Genomic DNA, 19454 nt, shown 5'->3' on the forward strand with positions numbered 1-19454 from the left:
ATGAGCAATGAAATATAGTTTTAATCGAATTTTAAGTAAACTTGAATATAAAACAAACACCAAAAACAAGTGGCTTTCAAAGTTGCATATAAACTTCCATTGTTAAGCAAGCGGCGACCAAACTTTTCCCTGAAGAACTCGAACCCTTCCATTTCCCCAATTCATCTTTAAAACTGAGAACTTCTTAGATTCTCATTCACGTATTGCTCGTCAGCTTAAAAGGAACTCTCATTTTAGCAAACATAACATACATAAAGAAACCATCCATATTATCGATATACAAGGAATGAATGAACACTTTAAAATAGTCTGCATAACAACAGTTTTGAATCAAGTGAGGAAATCAACGCTACTTTGCCGGCGGGCATAATATGGAATTTTCACTTCGTCATCCTTCTTGACTGAAAAAGAAAAAAAATAAATGTTTTTCATTTGGCTGTAATGTTGATACTAGTACTTTATTTAAGCATGCATACTCTATTAATTTGACTTTAAACAAAATATATTTCACTCTATATATGATCTATAACAGAACTTGTTCACGTGTTACAAGATACGAAAGCGAAAGTACTATTCAGTTATAGTAATGCAATGAAATATCTTATTTTAATTGGATTGTTGGCTTTATCAAAACATTTACCAGTTACAAGACATTTTCCTTACATCCATGAGGGACTTTACCTTGAACTTCATTCGAAAGGAAGCCACTAATTTTTGACAATTTAATTGTATGTTCCGATCTGTTCAGGTTGAAATATCCGACCAATATTCAACATCGCATATAAACTGAATGATTTAAAACACTAATTAGCTTGAGCCTTTGGATATCTTGTCTATTTTAATACATTGACAAAAGAAAACCAATGACTAAACAATATAACTCGTATAATGATTAATTTATTAGAATTGTATGGTTTTACTTTGTTTTTCAATTCATACATTAACAAATGTCATGACGAAGTTACAAGGAAAAGGTTGAGCTATTGGATCAGAGTTACGTTATTCATGGCTACATTCATCGCATGAAAACTTTCATCAAATTTCGATTTTCAATTTTATTAAAGAGTTATATCTCTTTGAACTTTAGTCCTCTGAAACTAAATAACCTATTTCATGAAATTTGGTGGGTACTAGGAACAAAGTATGTAATTGCGCAAGTACACTATACTGAAAGAGCTTATCAGTGTAACTTATCTTAAACGACTAAACAGAATTTCAAACTTAATTATAAGAATAAAATTATTTTGAAATGTTTGGTTTATTCAATTCGACAAGATATGCCCGTTAAAATTTAAAAAGCTATGGAAGGTGTTACTAAACCTTTTCATGAGAAGCTGATACTGCGATTAAAAAAGTTCGTATCGTTTCACTATTAAAAAGTGTTGTGCGCATATCGGAATGATTAATGGAACATTTACCCTGAAATAATTAACACTACTGGCCATAACATGGGAAACCTGACCGCAAACCACAGTGATGCACCCTGTATGGAAAACTGCCACGCTCCTCTCAAATTAAAGAGCCCCTGCTGAGAGGAGCCTTGGCTTCGCTACAGGAGGCTAAATTACCCGATCTTATCCATCTCTCCCAATTTCCAATGGCAATCGAAACTCGTCTAACATATTGTCCTTGTGTCCCGTCCCGTTTTTTTCATTTCATCTTCCCTTTCTTATTATTATTTTATCATCCGTTTCATGTTCATCGCCTGGATATAGCTGAACTATTTCTGCTTTGGCGTTAAACACCAATCAATCAATCAGTTATTGAAGTTTATTTCTATTTTAAGATTTTGTTTACATTTTACTACAAATAAGATGAATGGGGTTTTACAAGCAAAACGCCATCTAAATGTATTTACTTTTAGTTGCTGTTTGTTTGTTTGTTTTGTTTTTGTTGCGATTAATTCTATTCGATTGAATAGCCACTTTAAAGACTACAATATATTCATTGCTTTTTAGTACCTTCTGATTCTAAGAAATGCTTAAAGTATCTTTGGGAGGCGACAATATTGTTGAACGCAATTGCGTAATTCGAAAATGATGATCGCAAAGTAGAAGTCGACAAATGTTAGCAGTGAGGTAACCAAAAAACAATAAGAATGGCTGGACGACAACTTCGAATTCTAACGATTTTATCGTATTAAGAACTCTATATCTTATAGCTAATAGGACAGTCTTCCTTTATGTTTTTTTTTTGCCAATTAAACATGAACATGTTTTATTTCTTTTATGCAGAAAAAACACGTTAAACTTAATGTAGAACTCAAATTTATATAAATTTGCTCCTTTTAAGCAACCACAACCTATAGCTAATCATAAACTACTAATACTGCGTTCATCAGGCTGGAGTGATCTGTGATAGAAAAAATGCAGAAGGTAATTTTATACTGAATCGATGCCAGTGCTGATGAACTTCATGTCCACGGAGGCATTCACCAACCCGGTAACCAGACATCTCTGACCCCGAACTATATCAGATTTTATTTATCATATTTTTTTTTTAAAAATGCAGTATTACAAATATCAAAATACTTAAAACACTGAGACTTTATTCATTGTATTGCATATGGTAGAACCTCTCGTGATGGAATTCATGGATGATTCATGATTTTCAGTGTTTTCAGCGTTTCCTAAAAGTATTCTGGCTAACCCCATCATTTAAGACCACGTGTCTTCTTTCTGTGACAATGCTGGTGAACCAAAGGTCGCCGATGGTACCCGATAGTCTTGTCTGTCCTCGAATTATATCAGATTTTATTTATCAAAATTTGCAGTAATGCAAATTCTAAATACGCAAAACACTGAGACTTTATTCCTTGTATTGCATACGGTAGAACCTCTCGGTGATAGTTTTGGTTTTGAGTACTTCTTGTATACAATCGAGTTATGGATTAAGATCTTTTTTTATGTCTTTGATTCTAATGCTGCTAATAAGAGGTTATTCAAAGAAACACATGTACAGCATATCGAAATTTGCAATGTATATATGATTGATATTTTTTTTCATTTTTTTTTGTGTGTGTATTTATTGCATTTTAGAATTGTGATTAGCACCAAACAAAAACCCTAGTTTTGTTTTTATATTCATGTATCGATCTGGCCATAGAGATGACATGTAAACATTATAAATGGAACATAATTCGGAGATTCGCAATAAGAAACTATTAAAAATGTCCAACCATGATTTTTAATCTTCTCCAAATTCATTTTCAAAACTTACTTACTTTACAGGATCATAAGATAAAAAAAGAACAATATAAGTTAATGGTACTTATTTTAAGTGAACCACTGTTAATATGGAACCTTCCTGGGTTTTATTAATAGCTTTTCTGAAAGCCACATTTCGTGCAATTTCAATTACGTTTTAAGATGTTATATGATATTGAAGTTATGGACATTAGCATCTGGAATATTTTGAAATTATAGTTTAACATCAAGCTACTAAAAACATGCATTTTATCATGTTCCAATGATGCATATAATGGAATTTACAACCATGTATCAAAATAAGCCGTCAAATTTGAATTAGATGATGCTTTTGATATTGCACGGTACATTTTCAAGATTATAGACGTTTCAAAGTTTGACATTGACCCAATCAAAATACTGAATGTGATTTAGAGCTTAGCAAAGTGATAAAATCGAATACTTTGATGATGTATCAAAACTTTATATTAGCGGTGATTTTTCTTTTCTATAGTTTCCCAAGGATAAGACGGGTACTGTATAATATTTTTTTTTTGTTTTTTGTTGTTTTTCTTGTTTCGTTTCGTTTCGTTTCGGTTTTTTTTTTTTTTTTTCTTTCTTTTTTTTTCATTTTGTTGTATAATAGTGCAATAGTGCATGTTCTACAAAAGGTTTTTCATAAATTTAAGCGAATGTTTTATTTTATTAAGATTTGTGTCTATAATATTCAAACTTGCCTTATCGTTGCATCTGGTCAGTGTTTCCATATTTTCTGTGGAGTTCGACTATTAGTTTTTTGTGTGTTTTTCATTTGCTCTGTTTATTGTTTCTGTCTGTTTGTTTTTGTTTTGTCTTGGTCCGTTAAATTTGGGCATTTAGATTTTGTGTTGTTTTTTTTTTATATTCACTGCTAATGTAGTTAACAAGTAATAATATATAGACATAAAATTATAATTTGTATTATATGTTTCTTCTTTCCTCTCAAAAAATATGACAATATGGTATTGGGGGTACATTCTTTTATGTGATTTGGGACAATATGGTAATGGGGGTACATTCTTTTATGTGATTTGGGATGGTGCATTTCGAGGCAAATGCATATCTCATAGCAAAATATATATAATATTTTCCCTTGGCATTGTGATGAAGTTCTCCACATGTTGGATTGAAAAAATATTGCATAAATGGCAAATATTTTGATTTTTCTATGTATTTCCGTTTCAATGACATGCACTCCTGCACAAAACCTCTATTTTAAAATGCATCCCCATTAAAATCAAGATTTGGAGGACCTCAGCAAACTGACAAAGGAACAGTTGACACATATTTTGGAATTAAATACATGGATCTATATCACTTGCCTGAGTGTTTTTTTTAATTCTAAGATTACCAAAAGTGTATGTGCATGCGAAATCACAATTTCACACATATTTTAGAAAATGAAATATGAAGTATGCAAAGTATGAAAACTTCCCAGAATGTTTCAGTCCATTCTGTATTGAGATGATGAATTCAACGTGTGTATATGAGCGTCCAAGTTATTTACTTGAGAAGAAACTTGAAAAAAAACATATAATAACGTTGCCGGTGTATTATATTCAACCACAAGAATTATGACATTTTTTTATACATTATTGATCCAATTTCAAAGTTTTTTTTTTAATATTTGAAGTTTTCATTTTTTTTTCAAGTTAGTTGGTTTTGAACAACTTTGTTTACTTTTTCATTTGGATAGATATATATCTTTTTATTAGTGTGGTGTAGTCTGCGCAAAAAAAACTAGACGCTGACACCTTACTTGTGCTTCAGTGTTTGTCTTGCGAACATTTTCTCACATTGTTAACGCACATGTATACTTACATGCTAATTGTACAAAATTCATTCCCCAGAGAATACTCCATATCCATCCTACTATTACTAGAAAAGTGATCATCTGTAGTATAGCGGCTAGCAAGTTTAGCAAGAAGGCATTACGGACCTTTCCAATCTTAGTCTTACAGCCACAAAATACGGTGAATGATGATATCAAGGTGCCTGAAAGTATAATAAAATTTTATGTAAATTGAGGTAAATACATTTTATAAATAAGTGATAATAAATACAAGAAAAACAAAGACTGGAGTCTTCAAAGTCGCTAATCGTTAAATATTCGTTGTCACTGATTGTGGCTTACTTTCAACATCCGAAATTGGCACGAATACAATATAAGCTCGAAAATCAGGTGACTTCCGCCAAAATCTTGGTTCCCTTGATAAGAACTGGCAATGGCTATATATAGATATCGGGGTCCTGATAATATATTTATGACCAATACATAGTTAATTGTAACGAGCCCTGTGTTTGAATCGGAAACTGGGTAATATTACTTAAATTCAATGCTCACCGATCAATTCATCTTTTAATGTAAACTTTCCGTCCTCATACAAGCAAAAAACACATTGACACGTGTGTGATACTTTTAAAAGAGGTACGTCGTAGTGTTCTTTATGTCGCTTATGATATTGACAAGGGAACCAGATTTGGAACCAGATTAAACAACTGGCAATGAATATTTATATGAATATGACCTATATAGTCTTGTAACGAGCCCCTATGCCTGAATCGGAAACTGGGTAATGTTAAATGCCAACCGATCATTTCATGTAAACATCTTGTCTCATGCAAGCAGGAAACATACGTAGAACACACGTGTATGATATTTAAAAGGTACATCTTTATCTCGTATGAGTCTAGAATTATGACGTTATGGCGGTAAACACGGCACAGAGCTGCAGCATTACGTGGAGTACAAATATATAATTATGCAAATTATATGCGAATATAAAGTACTGAAATAACGGGTGCAAGAATTCGTTTACAATATTAGCGACTTAAAAACAATCATATCAATATTGAAAATTTGGATACGTGTATCAACAAGCAACCTCTCATCAGCAGCATTGGAATCAAATACATAGGAAAATATACATTAAAAAAACATGTATACACGACGTATTAGAAAACCAAAACTATCGAAATAGGAAGCAAAATCCATCACCAAGAGGTTCTACCATATGCAGTGCAAGGAATGAAGCCTCGGTGTTTTAAGTATTTAGAATTTGTAATACTTAGTCTACATATTTTGATAATCAAAATCTGATATAATTTGGGGTCAGACAAGTCTGACTACAGGGTTGGTAAATACCCTCGGGGACCTTTGGTCCACCGACATCATCGCAGAAAGGAGACACATGGTCTTAAATGATGGATTTTACCTGAATAACTACAGAAAACACTGAAATTCATGAATCCTTTCGATATCGATATGAAATTTCGCACCGAAGTAGTAATAGGCTTAGTAAATGTAAAGCGTCAAAAGTTTGTTATGAGCTAAATGATGATAAAATGTAAGCCTTAAAGCATTTGTAGTATTGAAATCATTTTCTTAAGTTGTAAATGCTTTTATTTAAGTATAACTACAATATAAGAATACATACTCTACTTATATACATGTAGTTTTTTTTATATAATTGCAAATTAATTTTTGACAGGTTTTTAATTTTTTAAAAAGGTGATAAGAATAAAAAGTTATGACGTTAGATACTGTTTTACTAATGATCTACTGTTTAGATATATGAAATCCGTAGTAAAGATTGACATTCAGAATATACATTATAAAGAACCAAATAATAAAATTGTAAATGTAATTTTATAATTACAGTATTATTTCACACCATGTAATCTTTGAAATTCTATTCATGCAACACAAGGATAAAAAAAAACAGTGCTAACAGCAATTTAATATATTGGTATTTATATTTTTAATAGTTTTTTGTAAAGAAAAACAGTATAAATGGTAATATTGAGTAGCTATATGTTATTAATTAAAGATTACTTTTCTTGAAATGTACGAGCAAATAAGGAAATATAAAAGCAAACTAAGGTTTCGGCTATCATACCAATTTAGTTGTATAGTGATACGAATCGAATGAATGGATGAGAAAATGTATCATTCCATATTTTTCATAACTTTGAAAAACATTATTTTTTATATTTGTAACTTAGAAGAACATTGAACTAACTTTGCAATGATTGAACGACAAGTAAACAGTTGAACACTGCTGCCAAGAAGCATAAAAGAATATTGTTACTTGGTACAGTGCAAAACAAAAATACGTTGAATTACATTAGACACCAACCATCTAAATCAGTTGATTAAAAACGTATAAACATATAAAACGTTTTTAAAGCCGCTAAATACATGCCATTTTATCAAAATTAAACGTGTCGTTCAGGAATCCGATTAAACAAAATAACAGTTATATCCCTAAAGTATATATAACCATCGTTAATAGCTAATAGATATTCAATCTGAATTAAAATCTGGCAAAATCATTTCAAATTCTTGCAAAGGCAACAGATAAAACCTTCAGAAATCAACTGATGCAACTGGTGTCGCTCTTAACCATAACAAAAATTAATTTAAAAAATAAATTAAAATATTGTCTGTCCAAAAAATAGATTGTCAAAATATTTTAAAAAATATTAAAAGCGAGTACATGTTCATAACCAAGTGAACGTTGCAATCGAGTTTTTAAATTCCTTCGAAAGTCTTTTAAATCAGCCACAGACAAGAGAGATCATAATGGCACTATAAAGAAATTCATAGAATGCCCATATTCAATAATCAATAGTTATTAACTTAAAATGTCGATTATTATGTTCTATATAAAATAAATGACACATTTCTTGCACATCAATTTTCAATTCATCGACTAGGTTTTTCGAAATAACATGGATAGTTTTTCATATCTCGAATACAAGACGATGAAAAAAGTCGAGTAAACACTTTCTACCGAGTTTTTTTTCAGTTCAACTTTATTCTTTAGACCTGCATATTCTACCTTTTCCTTTATAATCATGCAATCGTGATAAGTAAAGCAGATGATAACAAAAAATACTATATATGTATGAATAAAACATTACTTTAAACAAAATGTTTAATTCAATTAAAACAAGTACTATCTTTAAAAAGATAACCGACGCAGAAAAACTTGTTCTATTTACTTATAGTTTTCTACATTTCATTCAAGTATTAACACATGGCACGAAACATCAATTATCGACACAGTTTTTTTCGAACGCTACTAAATAATCAGTATTTGGCCAATCGGGAAACAGAATTACGAATTTGCGTTTCCATGGGAGAGCGTCTTTAAGGTCAAAGGGTAAAAATAGCAACTATACCGACTGAGTCGGAAAAACATAAGCACCAAACAGGTGCTATGTTAAAATGCTTAATAAGAATCGAATATTCAATGAAGCGTGTAATGAAATTTTGATATGAACTAAAGTTATCTTCCATAAAAATGGTAGTCATAACGAATGCATAACGAAAACCCTTTAAAGTGAGATGCATACGCTACTAATTGGTTAAATCGAAAATGCCTGTTCAATATCTTTCACAGTATAAGTTGATGTCGTCGTTATATATTACTTATGCTAAAAATACCCATTTTGAAAAGAAAGTCGTTTATCGATTATTGTAATCTTTCCTTTTATCAAGATTCTTTACCGGATGTTAAAAGTATTAAAAGTATTCTTCATAGATTTGTGCACATTTTTTCTATCTACAGATTAGCACCTTTATCACAATAAAAGATCAACATCTTTTGGGAGTTTCTATGTTATTTATCAATGAGAACACTAGATAGATATATTCAGATAGATCTATCTATCGCACACTGAGATGGAAGCCTAGCTAATTCAATGAAATACCGAACTTGAAGAAGCTAGATTGAATCTGCACATAAATGCAGATCTTTTAATTTGTTTGTGGAATAGAAATGCTTTTATTTCGAAGTTTAATAGACACCACAATAATATGCTTTTCATAATAAAATCGGTTAAATGCACCCATGAAATTGAAGTTCGTTATGGAGTACGTATTTTAAGAGTTGTTTTATTTTGTTGATGAGGTAATACTTAGGCAGGTAAATGCTTTCTCTTAAGAGGGTGTTTATAGGGTGGTGATAATGATAGAAAACTAATTTATCAAGAAGAGAAACTATTTGAATTCCATTGGCTTCTTTAAAGTAACGATTTTTGAGGCCGACACTTCCTCCGTATAACAATTAAGCTAGAATATCTCGTGTGCTGGAAAACAGATTATATTCGGGTATATAAGATTCTTCTCACGTGAGATTTATTTAACATCGTTGTCACGCGGTAACAAAATCATCCGAAATTTTTATATACATAAAACTTAAAAAGATGAATGAAGATAGGTGGAATGGAATTATTGTGCACGTTAGGCCAGTGTTTTTTTTTATCCAAGCCGTCATTTTTCAATTTTTACCGGATAGCAAACGAAGTTTTGACAAGCATTGTATTGTAAATTACCATCTGTCCGTTCGTTTGTATTAATGGCGAAATTCTTAATTGTGAACGCTTTAACAATTTTTTTTTTAAAAACTTTGCACAAAAGTACATATATAGTCCAGAGGAATATTGCACCGAGGATGAAGTTATGCATTTAAAAAACATTTTTTATGCCTGAATTTATGTGTTAGTGGAAAAAAAATGATTCACTAACTCAGTGACTTACAATTATGGTTTTCAAACCGAAACGAGCGTCCCTTTTCCTTTATTAACAATTACTTCCTTGTCTTAAATGAATACTCTAATTATGTAAAAATGATAGGTACACATAAGTTTAATTGCTTAAAACCTATCATTTGTACGTGTGGAATGATTTCTCATTCTTCTAGTTAAACGAACTGCCAGAGATGTATTACAGATTCTTGTGTCAGATCGTTTCTTTGAAGTGGAGCCAAATTTTAATGTTCATCGCTGATCAACTGTTAGAAAAGCAGGATTCTTGTCACTTTAAGTGTAAATTATGATCTGCACGCGAGCAAGTAAGATATGATTTGTTTACGAAAAGCCTCATAATTGTCACTCGATAAAAGTGTTTTTTGTTTTTTTTTTACTTCTTTGTTTTGCATCAATCGTTCATGTTTTACTAGGTTTTGTTTCTTATCAAACCAATAAATTATACAAATGTGGTAAAAAATTGAAAGTATTTTAAAATTGTACACACAAGTTTCACGTTGATTATTTGTTCAGACACTGTTGGTAAGTGTTCTCAAATAACCTAATCAATTAAGTATAGATATTTCAGACGAATCCATTTCTTCGGGCCAATATTTAAATCGGTGGTACCGTTTTTTTTTCTTTGTACAACTCCGACAAACTTTCAATGAAACAAAATTCATGGCTAATGTCCTTTAACAATCAATCTTTCCACTCCATGGAGATATTGATTGTTTGCTTTACTGAACTTTAAAGTCCAGCGACAAATATTTTGAGAATGATCAACCTAACAGACCCTACTTTGTAAGTTGAACGTGTCGGATTCTTGATGTCCTCGCTCACTGAAAACAGTAATACTGTAATATCAGTTTATACATCTTTTCATAACGAAAGACTGATTCATCGTCTTTATTAGTTTCGCCACTGTCTTAGCCTGCATCATACCAGTTTGTAAAGATTATTGCAATTTTAATCAGGTATGTAACATAAAGGTGTACCGACGTTCTGACGAATTTATCGTGACCCTGGACATCAAGACGTTTGAAAAAAAAATAAGAGATGACATATAATTCGATCACTAAATCAGTTACAATAAATCCTGTCTAAACCGAACCAAGACAAATTTGAAAACCTGTCTAAAAAAGACAATTTTTAAACCCCTTCATATCAATTTAAACGTAACTTGAACTTTAAAAACCGAACACCAGTCCTGTCAAAACTGAACCAACTTTAAAGACCTAAAGTTCACTGTACCACTGAATTACACAGACCCTTCAGTAAGCTGACAGAGGTCCTTGAGATATTCACTGTACTTCTGAATTACAGAGACCCTTCAGTAAGCTGACAGTGGTCCTGGAGATATTCACTGTACTAATGGATTACAGAGACCCTTCAGTAAGCTGACAGATGCCTTGGAGATACTCACTGTAATACTGGATTATGGAGACCCTTCAGTAACCTTGTTATTGAATATTGATCTAAAAATTGTAAATATATTCTGCTCCATATTTGTGAAGATTTCATATTACCCTATACAGTTGTCTGGTTGGTCTGGCTTTGTCGTTCCGTGGTTGTTAACCCTAGGAATTGTCACATGAGAGAATAGCATCTCAAAACGAACACAAAATCTATTTGATCGTCGGACAATAACAGTCATTTGCTGGTGAGATGGATCCTAATACGTATATAGCTTCCTCGTGAATGTAGTACATTACAAAACACACGTATATACCGGTGAGTTGACACTTACACGAGAGTCTTACTAGTAAAGAGATCCAAACCGCAGGCAAATCGCCTTTACGCTCTTTTGTAGTTAAACAGAGTATCATTTATCAATAATACAATCATTTCCCTATTAAATTACACATTAAACACTGAACAGATTCACTCTGTTACAAATCTGAGAAACCGTCATCGTTTCTGCTGTTAGTACTAGCTTACTAGTTTACTATGAGGTCCCTGTGTACCTTTTAAACACAGGTGGTGGCAGCACATTAACCGTAAACCAAATTACCAAGCTCGGTGAATCGTTACAGTACTACTGAATTACAGAGATCATTCGGTAAGCTGGCAGATACCTGGGAGATATTCACTGTATTATTGAATTACAGACACTCTTCAGTAAAATGTCTCGGTAATCTGAGACATTTAAGTACGCTGGCAGATGCCTTGGAGATATTCACTGTACTACTAGATACAGAGACCTTTCAGTAAGCTGATAGAGGCCTTGGAGATATTCACTGTACTGGATTAGAGACCTTTCAGTAAGCTGACAGTGGTCCTGGAGATATTCACTGTACTAATGGATTACAGAGACCCTTCAGTAAGCTGACAGATGCCTTGGAGATACTCACTGTAATACTGGATTATGGAGACCCTTCAGTAACCTTGTTATTGAATATTGATCTAAAAATTGTAAATATATTCTGCTCCATATTTGTGAAGATTTCATATTACCCTATACAGTTGTCTGGTTGGTCTGGCTTTGTCGTTCCGTGGTTGTTAACCCTAGGAATTGTCACATGAGAGAATAGCATCTCAAAACGAACACAAAATCTATTTGATCGTCGGACAATAACAGTCATTTGCTGGTGAGATGGATCCTAATACGTATATAGCTTCCTCGTGAATGTAGTACATTACAAAACACACGTATATACCGGTGAGTTGACACTTACACGAGAGTCTTACTAGTAAAGAGATCCAAACCGCAGGCAAATCGCCTTTACGCTCTTTTGTAGTTAAACAGAGTATCATTTATCAATAATACAATCATTTCCCTATTAAATTACATTAAATTACACATTAAACACTGAACAGATTCACTCTGTTACAAATCTGAGAAACCGTCATCGTTTCTGCTGTTAGTACTAGCTTACTAGTTTACTATGAGGTCCCTGTGTACCTTTTAAACACAGGTGGTGGCAGCACATTAACCGTAAACCAAATTACCAAGCTCGGTGAATCGTTACAGTACTACTGAATTACAGAGATCATTCGGTAAGCTGGCAGATACCTGGGAGATATTCACTGTATTACTGAATTACAGACACTCTTCAGTAAAATGTCTCAGTAATCTGAGACATTTAAGTACGCTGGCAGATGCCTTGGAGATATTCACTGTACTACTAGATTACAGAGACCTTTCAGTAAGCTGATAGAGGCCTTGGAGATATTCACTGTACTGGATTAGAGACCTTTCAGTAAGCTGGCAGAGGCCTTGGAGATATTCACTGTACTCCTGGATTAGAGACCTTTCAGTAAGCTGACAGAGGCCTTGGAGATGTTCACTGTACTCCTGGATTAGAGACCTTTCAGTAAGCTGGCCGAGGCCTCAGAGAGCTTTATTAAATGTATTATCTCATTTGAACTTTGTTAAGGTTGATAACGATATGAGTTTATCGAAACACATATCAAAGGCTTTGCATAATAACACATTTTTAGTTGTTCTCTTACAAGAGGCATACATAGTATTCTGTTGATGCACTAAAACAGGCATACTTTCAATAATCCAAACATTCTTAGGTAGAAGATAGAGTAAGCAGTTGTTTAAATATACATTCGACCTGGTTTCGAAAACAATTTATGTGATAAAATTCTATCTGAGCCATGCCGGATACTGACATAGAGTTCAATTAATTGCTCGTGCCAAATTCTGGAGCAAGAATAAGGGCTTGGTGCCGTGTCTATCAACAAATCTTATCGTTACAACTATTTCCGATTCGGCTATTAATTCATGTAAACTATTTTCCATTGATGAAATACATATATTACTCGAAAAAAAGATCAGAAAAAGGATGAGGTACATTAGACGGAACAGATGGTGTTTGTTAAATTTTAGATTAATCGACGATGATCTGCGAGACACAGCCATTACGAAAATGCACTCAAGGAAGAATGTGTAATGATAATAAAAGATCAAATGCAAAAGCCCTTTCGAAGTTAAGTGGAATCTTCAAATTACGTTGTTTATTATGCGTTAGTTTCGTAGTATAATGGTTTACAGAACAGCATTGTGAGATTTATACCTCATAATTTACGTCAAGTACCTCCCAGCAAAATATCAATAGCATTTATTGTCTATGTTTCGTTATTCAATAGTTCTAAATATATTGCAATTGCCATTATGAAACTGAGTTTCTCTCTAAAAAGACTAAATTGTTTTAGTATACCCCTGCGTATTGAGTCCGTTCTTTGTGTTACTTAAACATAACGGTAAATTTTATTTAACTTTTAACTGAAGGTGAGATTTATGAATGTTTGGCTTATGTGAGCGTCGCGCATGGTTGTCAGGAGTGTGTGGGGAGGGGGCCGAAATTCATGTCACTTTCCATTTCGAAAATCTTTAATACAGGAGTACTTATTTGACTTCTACAATAGTATACAAATATCTAAACTTGTAATTATATCTGTACTGCAGAAGGATATAGTGAATACATATTTTATAGTAAAGATCACATTTTTTAAAAATGTATATTTTACAGATTGACTTGAAGCAAGTCTAGAGTTCCAAATGCTCCCCAGAACTACTTTCTCTAATTTATGCAGCGAAGAACTTCGAGGCGTTGATGTGCGTTATGAAATACTTTCGATAGCGGTTAGTGACATCGAGCCACAAATGATGACATATATACATGTATACCCATTATCCTGCTGTTCCTAAAACAAATAGTGTTCAGTAGAATTTTTATCAAAATCTTCTTAACATGCCTTTAAAATGAGATTTTAATGCCTGTAAAAGCTAGTTATATACATTATATCGGTTTAATGTTTAATATCAAACCGCTTTTAATGAATTCCATCAAAAATATATATGCATTTATGTATGTATGAACAATGAAAATCACTAGCTCAAACCTCCTCGGCATCGTGCATGTAATGGAACTCGACATTTTGTAGTCATAAAACTTTCCCTGTTTCTATGTCTTTGAAATAAAATTTCTGATTTTATTTATGAATTATATCTGTGTTTAAATTGAAATCCGATTTATATGTTGCTTCGAAAACAATTTTTGCCTTGCAATCAATATTAATACTAAAGGCACGGTTTATTCCTTAGATACAAGAATAGGACTGGATCAAATACTTTGAAAGAATGATATGATTCTGTACTTTAAGACAGTTACAAGTGTTGGGATTATCCTGTTGATGAATAAAGACACACCGTAAAGTATACTACCAGTTTATCATTTCATCTTACTTGGAAATGCATGTTATCAATTGAAAGTGGCAGTTTCATGAATGATTTCACTTACTTCAATCATATGACTCAGAAAACGTTATAAGAAACCCATTGTGACATATCATAATTTAAAGAGAACAGCACTTCTCCAAACACGATTTCTACACGTCAATGATATACAAACCTGCATCCACCCTCCAGACCTTATCAGTACATAAACTCTTAGTTAACATTTCAGTTTATTTGAAGTAAAAACAAAGAGACCACGATTAGAACGAGAGATACGATATTCAAAATCAGGAAACAAAGTCTAAATAATAAATCAAACAAATTATCTATAATAATTACACATATAAACTAAAGAATAAAATTTAATATTTTTTTTAGATTTTATTGATACACTCAGACACAATTAAGGTAACATGAGGTCAATAATAAATATATAAATACACAATGACAGGAAGAATAAGTTGACAGAAAGTAATACAATAATCATAGAAAATATTTGTTAAGTTTGCTTACAAAAGTTGCAATATAAGATAACAATTTTACATGACAAAAAGTTAACATTCCTTTCATCTTATAAACACTGGGATTCACATAATAGTACCTTGGTATGTATGTTTGCCTAAGCTGAACAATAGATTCATTATCACAGATAAATAGATAGTGGTACTCATCTCCTATACCATTCCTACACAGAGGACATATCCTCTCATGTCGAGGGGTCTTATTCCATCTACCCGTTTCGATTGGTAGTTTTAGATTACATGTTCTTAATTTCGTAATATATTTTCTTTTTGACTCCGGCAGCCGTAAGAGGTAATTCTCGATGCCAAAATCTGTTTTAAAAGTTTCATAAAAATCCCCTTTAGATGAATTCACTATATTCGAAAACCAACTCTGAATAAACTGATCCCTAAAGCGGTTATACAAAACAGGCTTTAGAGTATTCCATTCAATGTGTAGTTGATTTGCAAATATGTATCCAAGACCAGTATTGTCAAATAAGGATCTGATGTGGGCAATCCATCTAAAGTTCATGCCTTCGTTAATGTTTAAAGCTAGCATCAACTTGTAAAGAATGCTACTAAGTTTTGTCTCATTCTTTAAAAGTCTACACCAGAACGAGACCATTCTCATATTTGCTCGAACATGTAATGGGTGACGTCCAAGTTCTCCATACACCATGAAGTTTGGGGTCGAAGGTCTGAGATTGAGTATCCTTTTACAAAACTGTAGGTGCACTCTTTCAATTATCTCAAGATTCTCGTAACCCCAGACCTCAGATCCATAGAGTAAAATAGGTTCAACCAAGGAGTCAAATAGCTTAAGTTGCACATCTACAGGTATACTATGGTTTCTAATTTTTTTGAATATAGAAAACAAAGATTTTTGTGATTGCTCGACAAGTTTTTTTCTTGCATCGCTAAAATTGCCGTTAAATTTAAAAACAATACCAAGGTATGTCAGCGAATCAACAATATCTAACTCTATACCATTTAGTTTAAATACAGGATTATTTCTGGATTTACGTTTGCTAAAAATAATAACTTTAGTTTTTGATACATTTACCGAAAGCTTCCATTTAGTACAAAATTCTTGAAAAATATCAAGTGCTTTCTGCATTCCTTCTTCAGATTCAGAAAAAATAACTGTATCATCAGCATATAACAATACAAAAATTTTAATTAAATGGTGAAGTGTGTTTTCAATTTTCTCTTTAATTGAAAACACACTTCACCATTTAATTAAAATTTAATTAAGCAATTAAGCCTGATTCACTAAAAAACTGGGATTATGGACCAGGTGCACCAATAGGGAAAGTGGGTTCTGCTTCTATAAAACAAACAAAAATAAACAAAAAAAACCACGCCTTCTTGTGATCTGATACATGTAAATCTACCCTAATACACATGACATAACCTTATAACCTCGATCTCTTAAAAGCATTCATAGAACTTAAAACATCCGAATAAAAAAAAATACTTTCCTAGTTAGAACACAGGCTGTCAGATATATGACACTGAATAATCAATTCTTAAGTTTTAACCCAACTGAGTACCATCTCCAGCTACAATTTCAAGTTTCCTCCGGTTTTATTATGGTTGCGTTATTGCCTCGACTTCATTTGCATTCTAATAAGTGGAATTCATTTACTATTGAATACAGTGGAAATGGAGAAATGTTGTGTTGTCATGCCATCAGAAAGACAATGTGTTCTACATTTATAGGAAAGTACTGTTTTTGACATTTGGGATTACGGAAACTGTTATTTCTGAATGATATTATACGAATCAATATATTGAAATGAATTACGCAATCTATCTTCTTTGCATATTTTGTTAAAAGATTTTTTTGATTTTGTAGCAAATTTGTCAGAACAGATGATAAATCTGCTACGTGTAATTCCATGGACCACTGAACTTCTATTGCAAACAAAAATTGCAAGAGATTGGGAATGAGAAGTAAAATGGAAAGTTACTTTCAATAAGCAAATAAATCGTCAATGGCAGTCAGGTAGACTTGCTATTTTTATTGTTAGGATATGACATGTAGTAATGTTCAATTAATGTTTGATTCAAGAAGAGACTCAACAAACATATTATACTGCCTGATTGTTAGAACCATGTTTTGGATGTCATCAGAAGCATACATACATGACATTTAAAATACACTGGCAGATCAACGGGCCCGAGGTTTGAAATCTTCCTTTGGAAAAAAAAATATACAAAATTTGGGCTGCGTTTTAATTGATGGATCCGTCTAGATGTCTATATACTCAGTATTCTATGAATTAGCAATACAAGGCTTATGTACAACTAGTAATATAATTAAAGAACCTTTAATACTTAAATAGCAAAAAAAATCGAAATCACAGGAAATAATGATGAACGGTATATTTAAATCCATAGTGGCACGAGAAAAGTACAATGTAAATGTGTGTTAGATTGATAAAGAGAGGTTGGATAAAAATTAAAAAAAAGGTAAAAATTATTTTGAAATATTTTCAAGACATTCTTCACATTTCTCGTTATCTGACGCGTCTTAAGTACACCTTGGTGATAACATAATGTGACCCATGGTGAAGTACACTTTTAACCTCAGGTAATCTCGTTGAAGATGCAACCGTATATATTGGCGATGCCAAAACGCAGACACGTGCCTTTTCTCATCGATAGAATGTAAACAACGTTTCAAATCCGTTTTAAGCTGATCGTAATGAGCTTTAAAACCTTCAAGAAGAATAAACAGAAAAGCATCTTGTTATGAGATAGTTTCTCTTTTTTATAACTGTATTTAGATATGGACAAAAGGATCTTCTAGATATTGGTATCTGAAAATGACGGTTTCAACACTGTTAAAGTATTTGCATTTCATCTATGATATCTTATCGTCAATAGAATTATATATATTATATATATATATATTGATACTCTAAGCAAAACGTATTGAAGGTTGCAAACCGTGATTGGGAGCGTGTAATTCATTGAAAATTCTAATGGATAGTGTCCTCCAATTGTAAATTTCGAAATAATATTTGCATATTATGTAATTGATACCGTGTTGACAGTATTATCTATATCAAGCCGAGACTTTCGTATGCCGCCCGAAAGATATGGTCGAGGGTTGAATATGGAATAGACACTACATGTAGCTTAGGTGTAAATGACACAGTGTCTAATCAGTATATAAAACCAAGAGACTTAATCAACAAAGATGACCCCTTCGCAAGTGGTGTTTCTGGTTTCATATTTTTATACAATTTTTCCATCAAACTCACTATAGCCATTACATTATATGTACCAGGAAAATTACACCAAAACGTGCTGTAAATTATCACTGTAAATGTGTATAAAAAAAAACGTATTCATTCCTAGATTTTATTTAGAAACAGTAAAGCAGCGTGACCAAATAATAACCACGAAACAAACAGTTCTATGTAAAAGAAAGTATCGTGAATGCTGCATGGACTATCTAGAACAAAAATTTCTGATCACCCTAAATAGTTTCTTTCCTGCAATTCTATTACTTACAGCAACCCACAACTTCAAACAATGCAGACTATTGGTACTATATCCGTACATCAACACGTCAAAATAACTGTTACCTGTACTGATGCTTATTACACCACAATCAATAGACAAATAAAAACTGAAATATCATTAATGATAACTAATCACCGACTATAGCAAATTAAAGGCTACATATGCCGGTTTATTGTAGCGGCTATTCAGTGTTAAGAGCGGAAAGAACTTCTATCAACCAAGATTTATGGGGCAAGTACACAAGGAAGTGAGAAATATTAGGGTATAAAGTAGTTACGGAATGGAATGGGAAATCAATTCATGCGACAATTAAACAGGTTGGGTACTTTAGGACGAACCAAGCCGTTACTGAATCCCATGCTAACATAGAAATTTGACCGTGATTAGTTAATTCGGCATAAACATCCAGACTCAAAATGACGTTTTCGATCATGGTTCAACGTATGTTGTGTCGAGCAAGCTCCT

At 32.5% G+C, this 19454-nt stretch overlaps 1 protein-coding gene across 1 annotated transcript in view; it reads right to left on the minus strand.

Moving 5' to 3' along the window:
* Positions 1 to 5: 5 nt before the first annotated feature.
* The window catches only part of LOC148624767 (protein stum homolog), a 42890-nt gene continuing 23441 nt past the window's right edge, over positions 6 to 19454 (minus strand). Inside the window, exons 2-3 of the mRNA XM_088567648.1 lie at positions 5046 to 5219; positions 6 to 401 (exon numbers count right to left, since the gene is read on the minus strand). Of these exons, the coding sequence (XP_088423774.1) occupies positions 331 to 401; positions 5046 to 5219 (245 nt within the window). The 3' untranslated portion in view covers positions 6 to 330. The remainder of the gene's footprint in view (positions 402 to 5045; positions 5220 to 19454) is intronic.

This window comes from Perna viridis, chromosome 2 (genome assembly GCF_037379345.1).
Source record: "Perna viridis isolate PV_CMFRI_1.1 ecotype Kerala chromosome 2, ASM3737934v1, whole genome shotgun sequence".
NCBI lineage: Eukaryota > Metazoa > Mollusca > Bivalvia > Mytilida > Mytilidae > Perna > Perna viridis.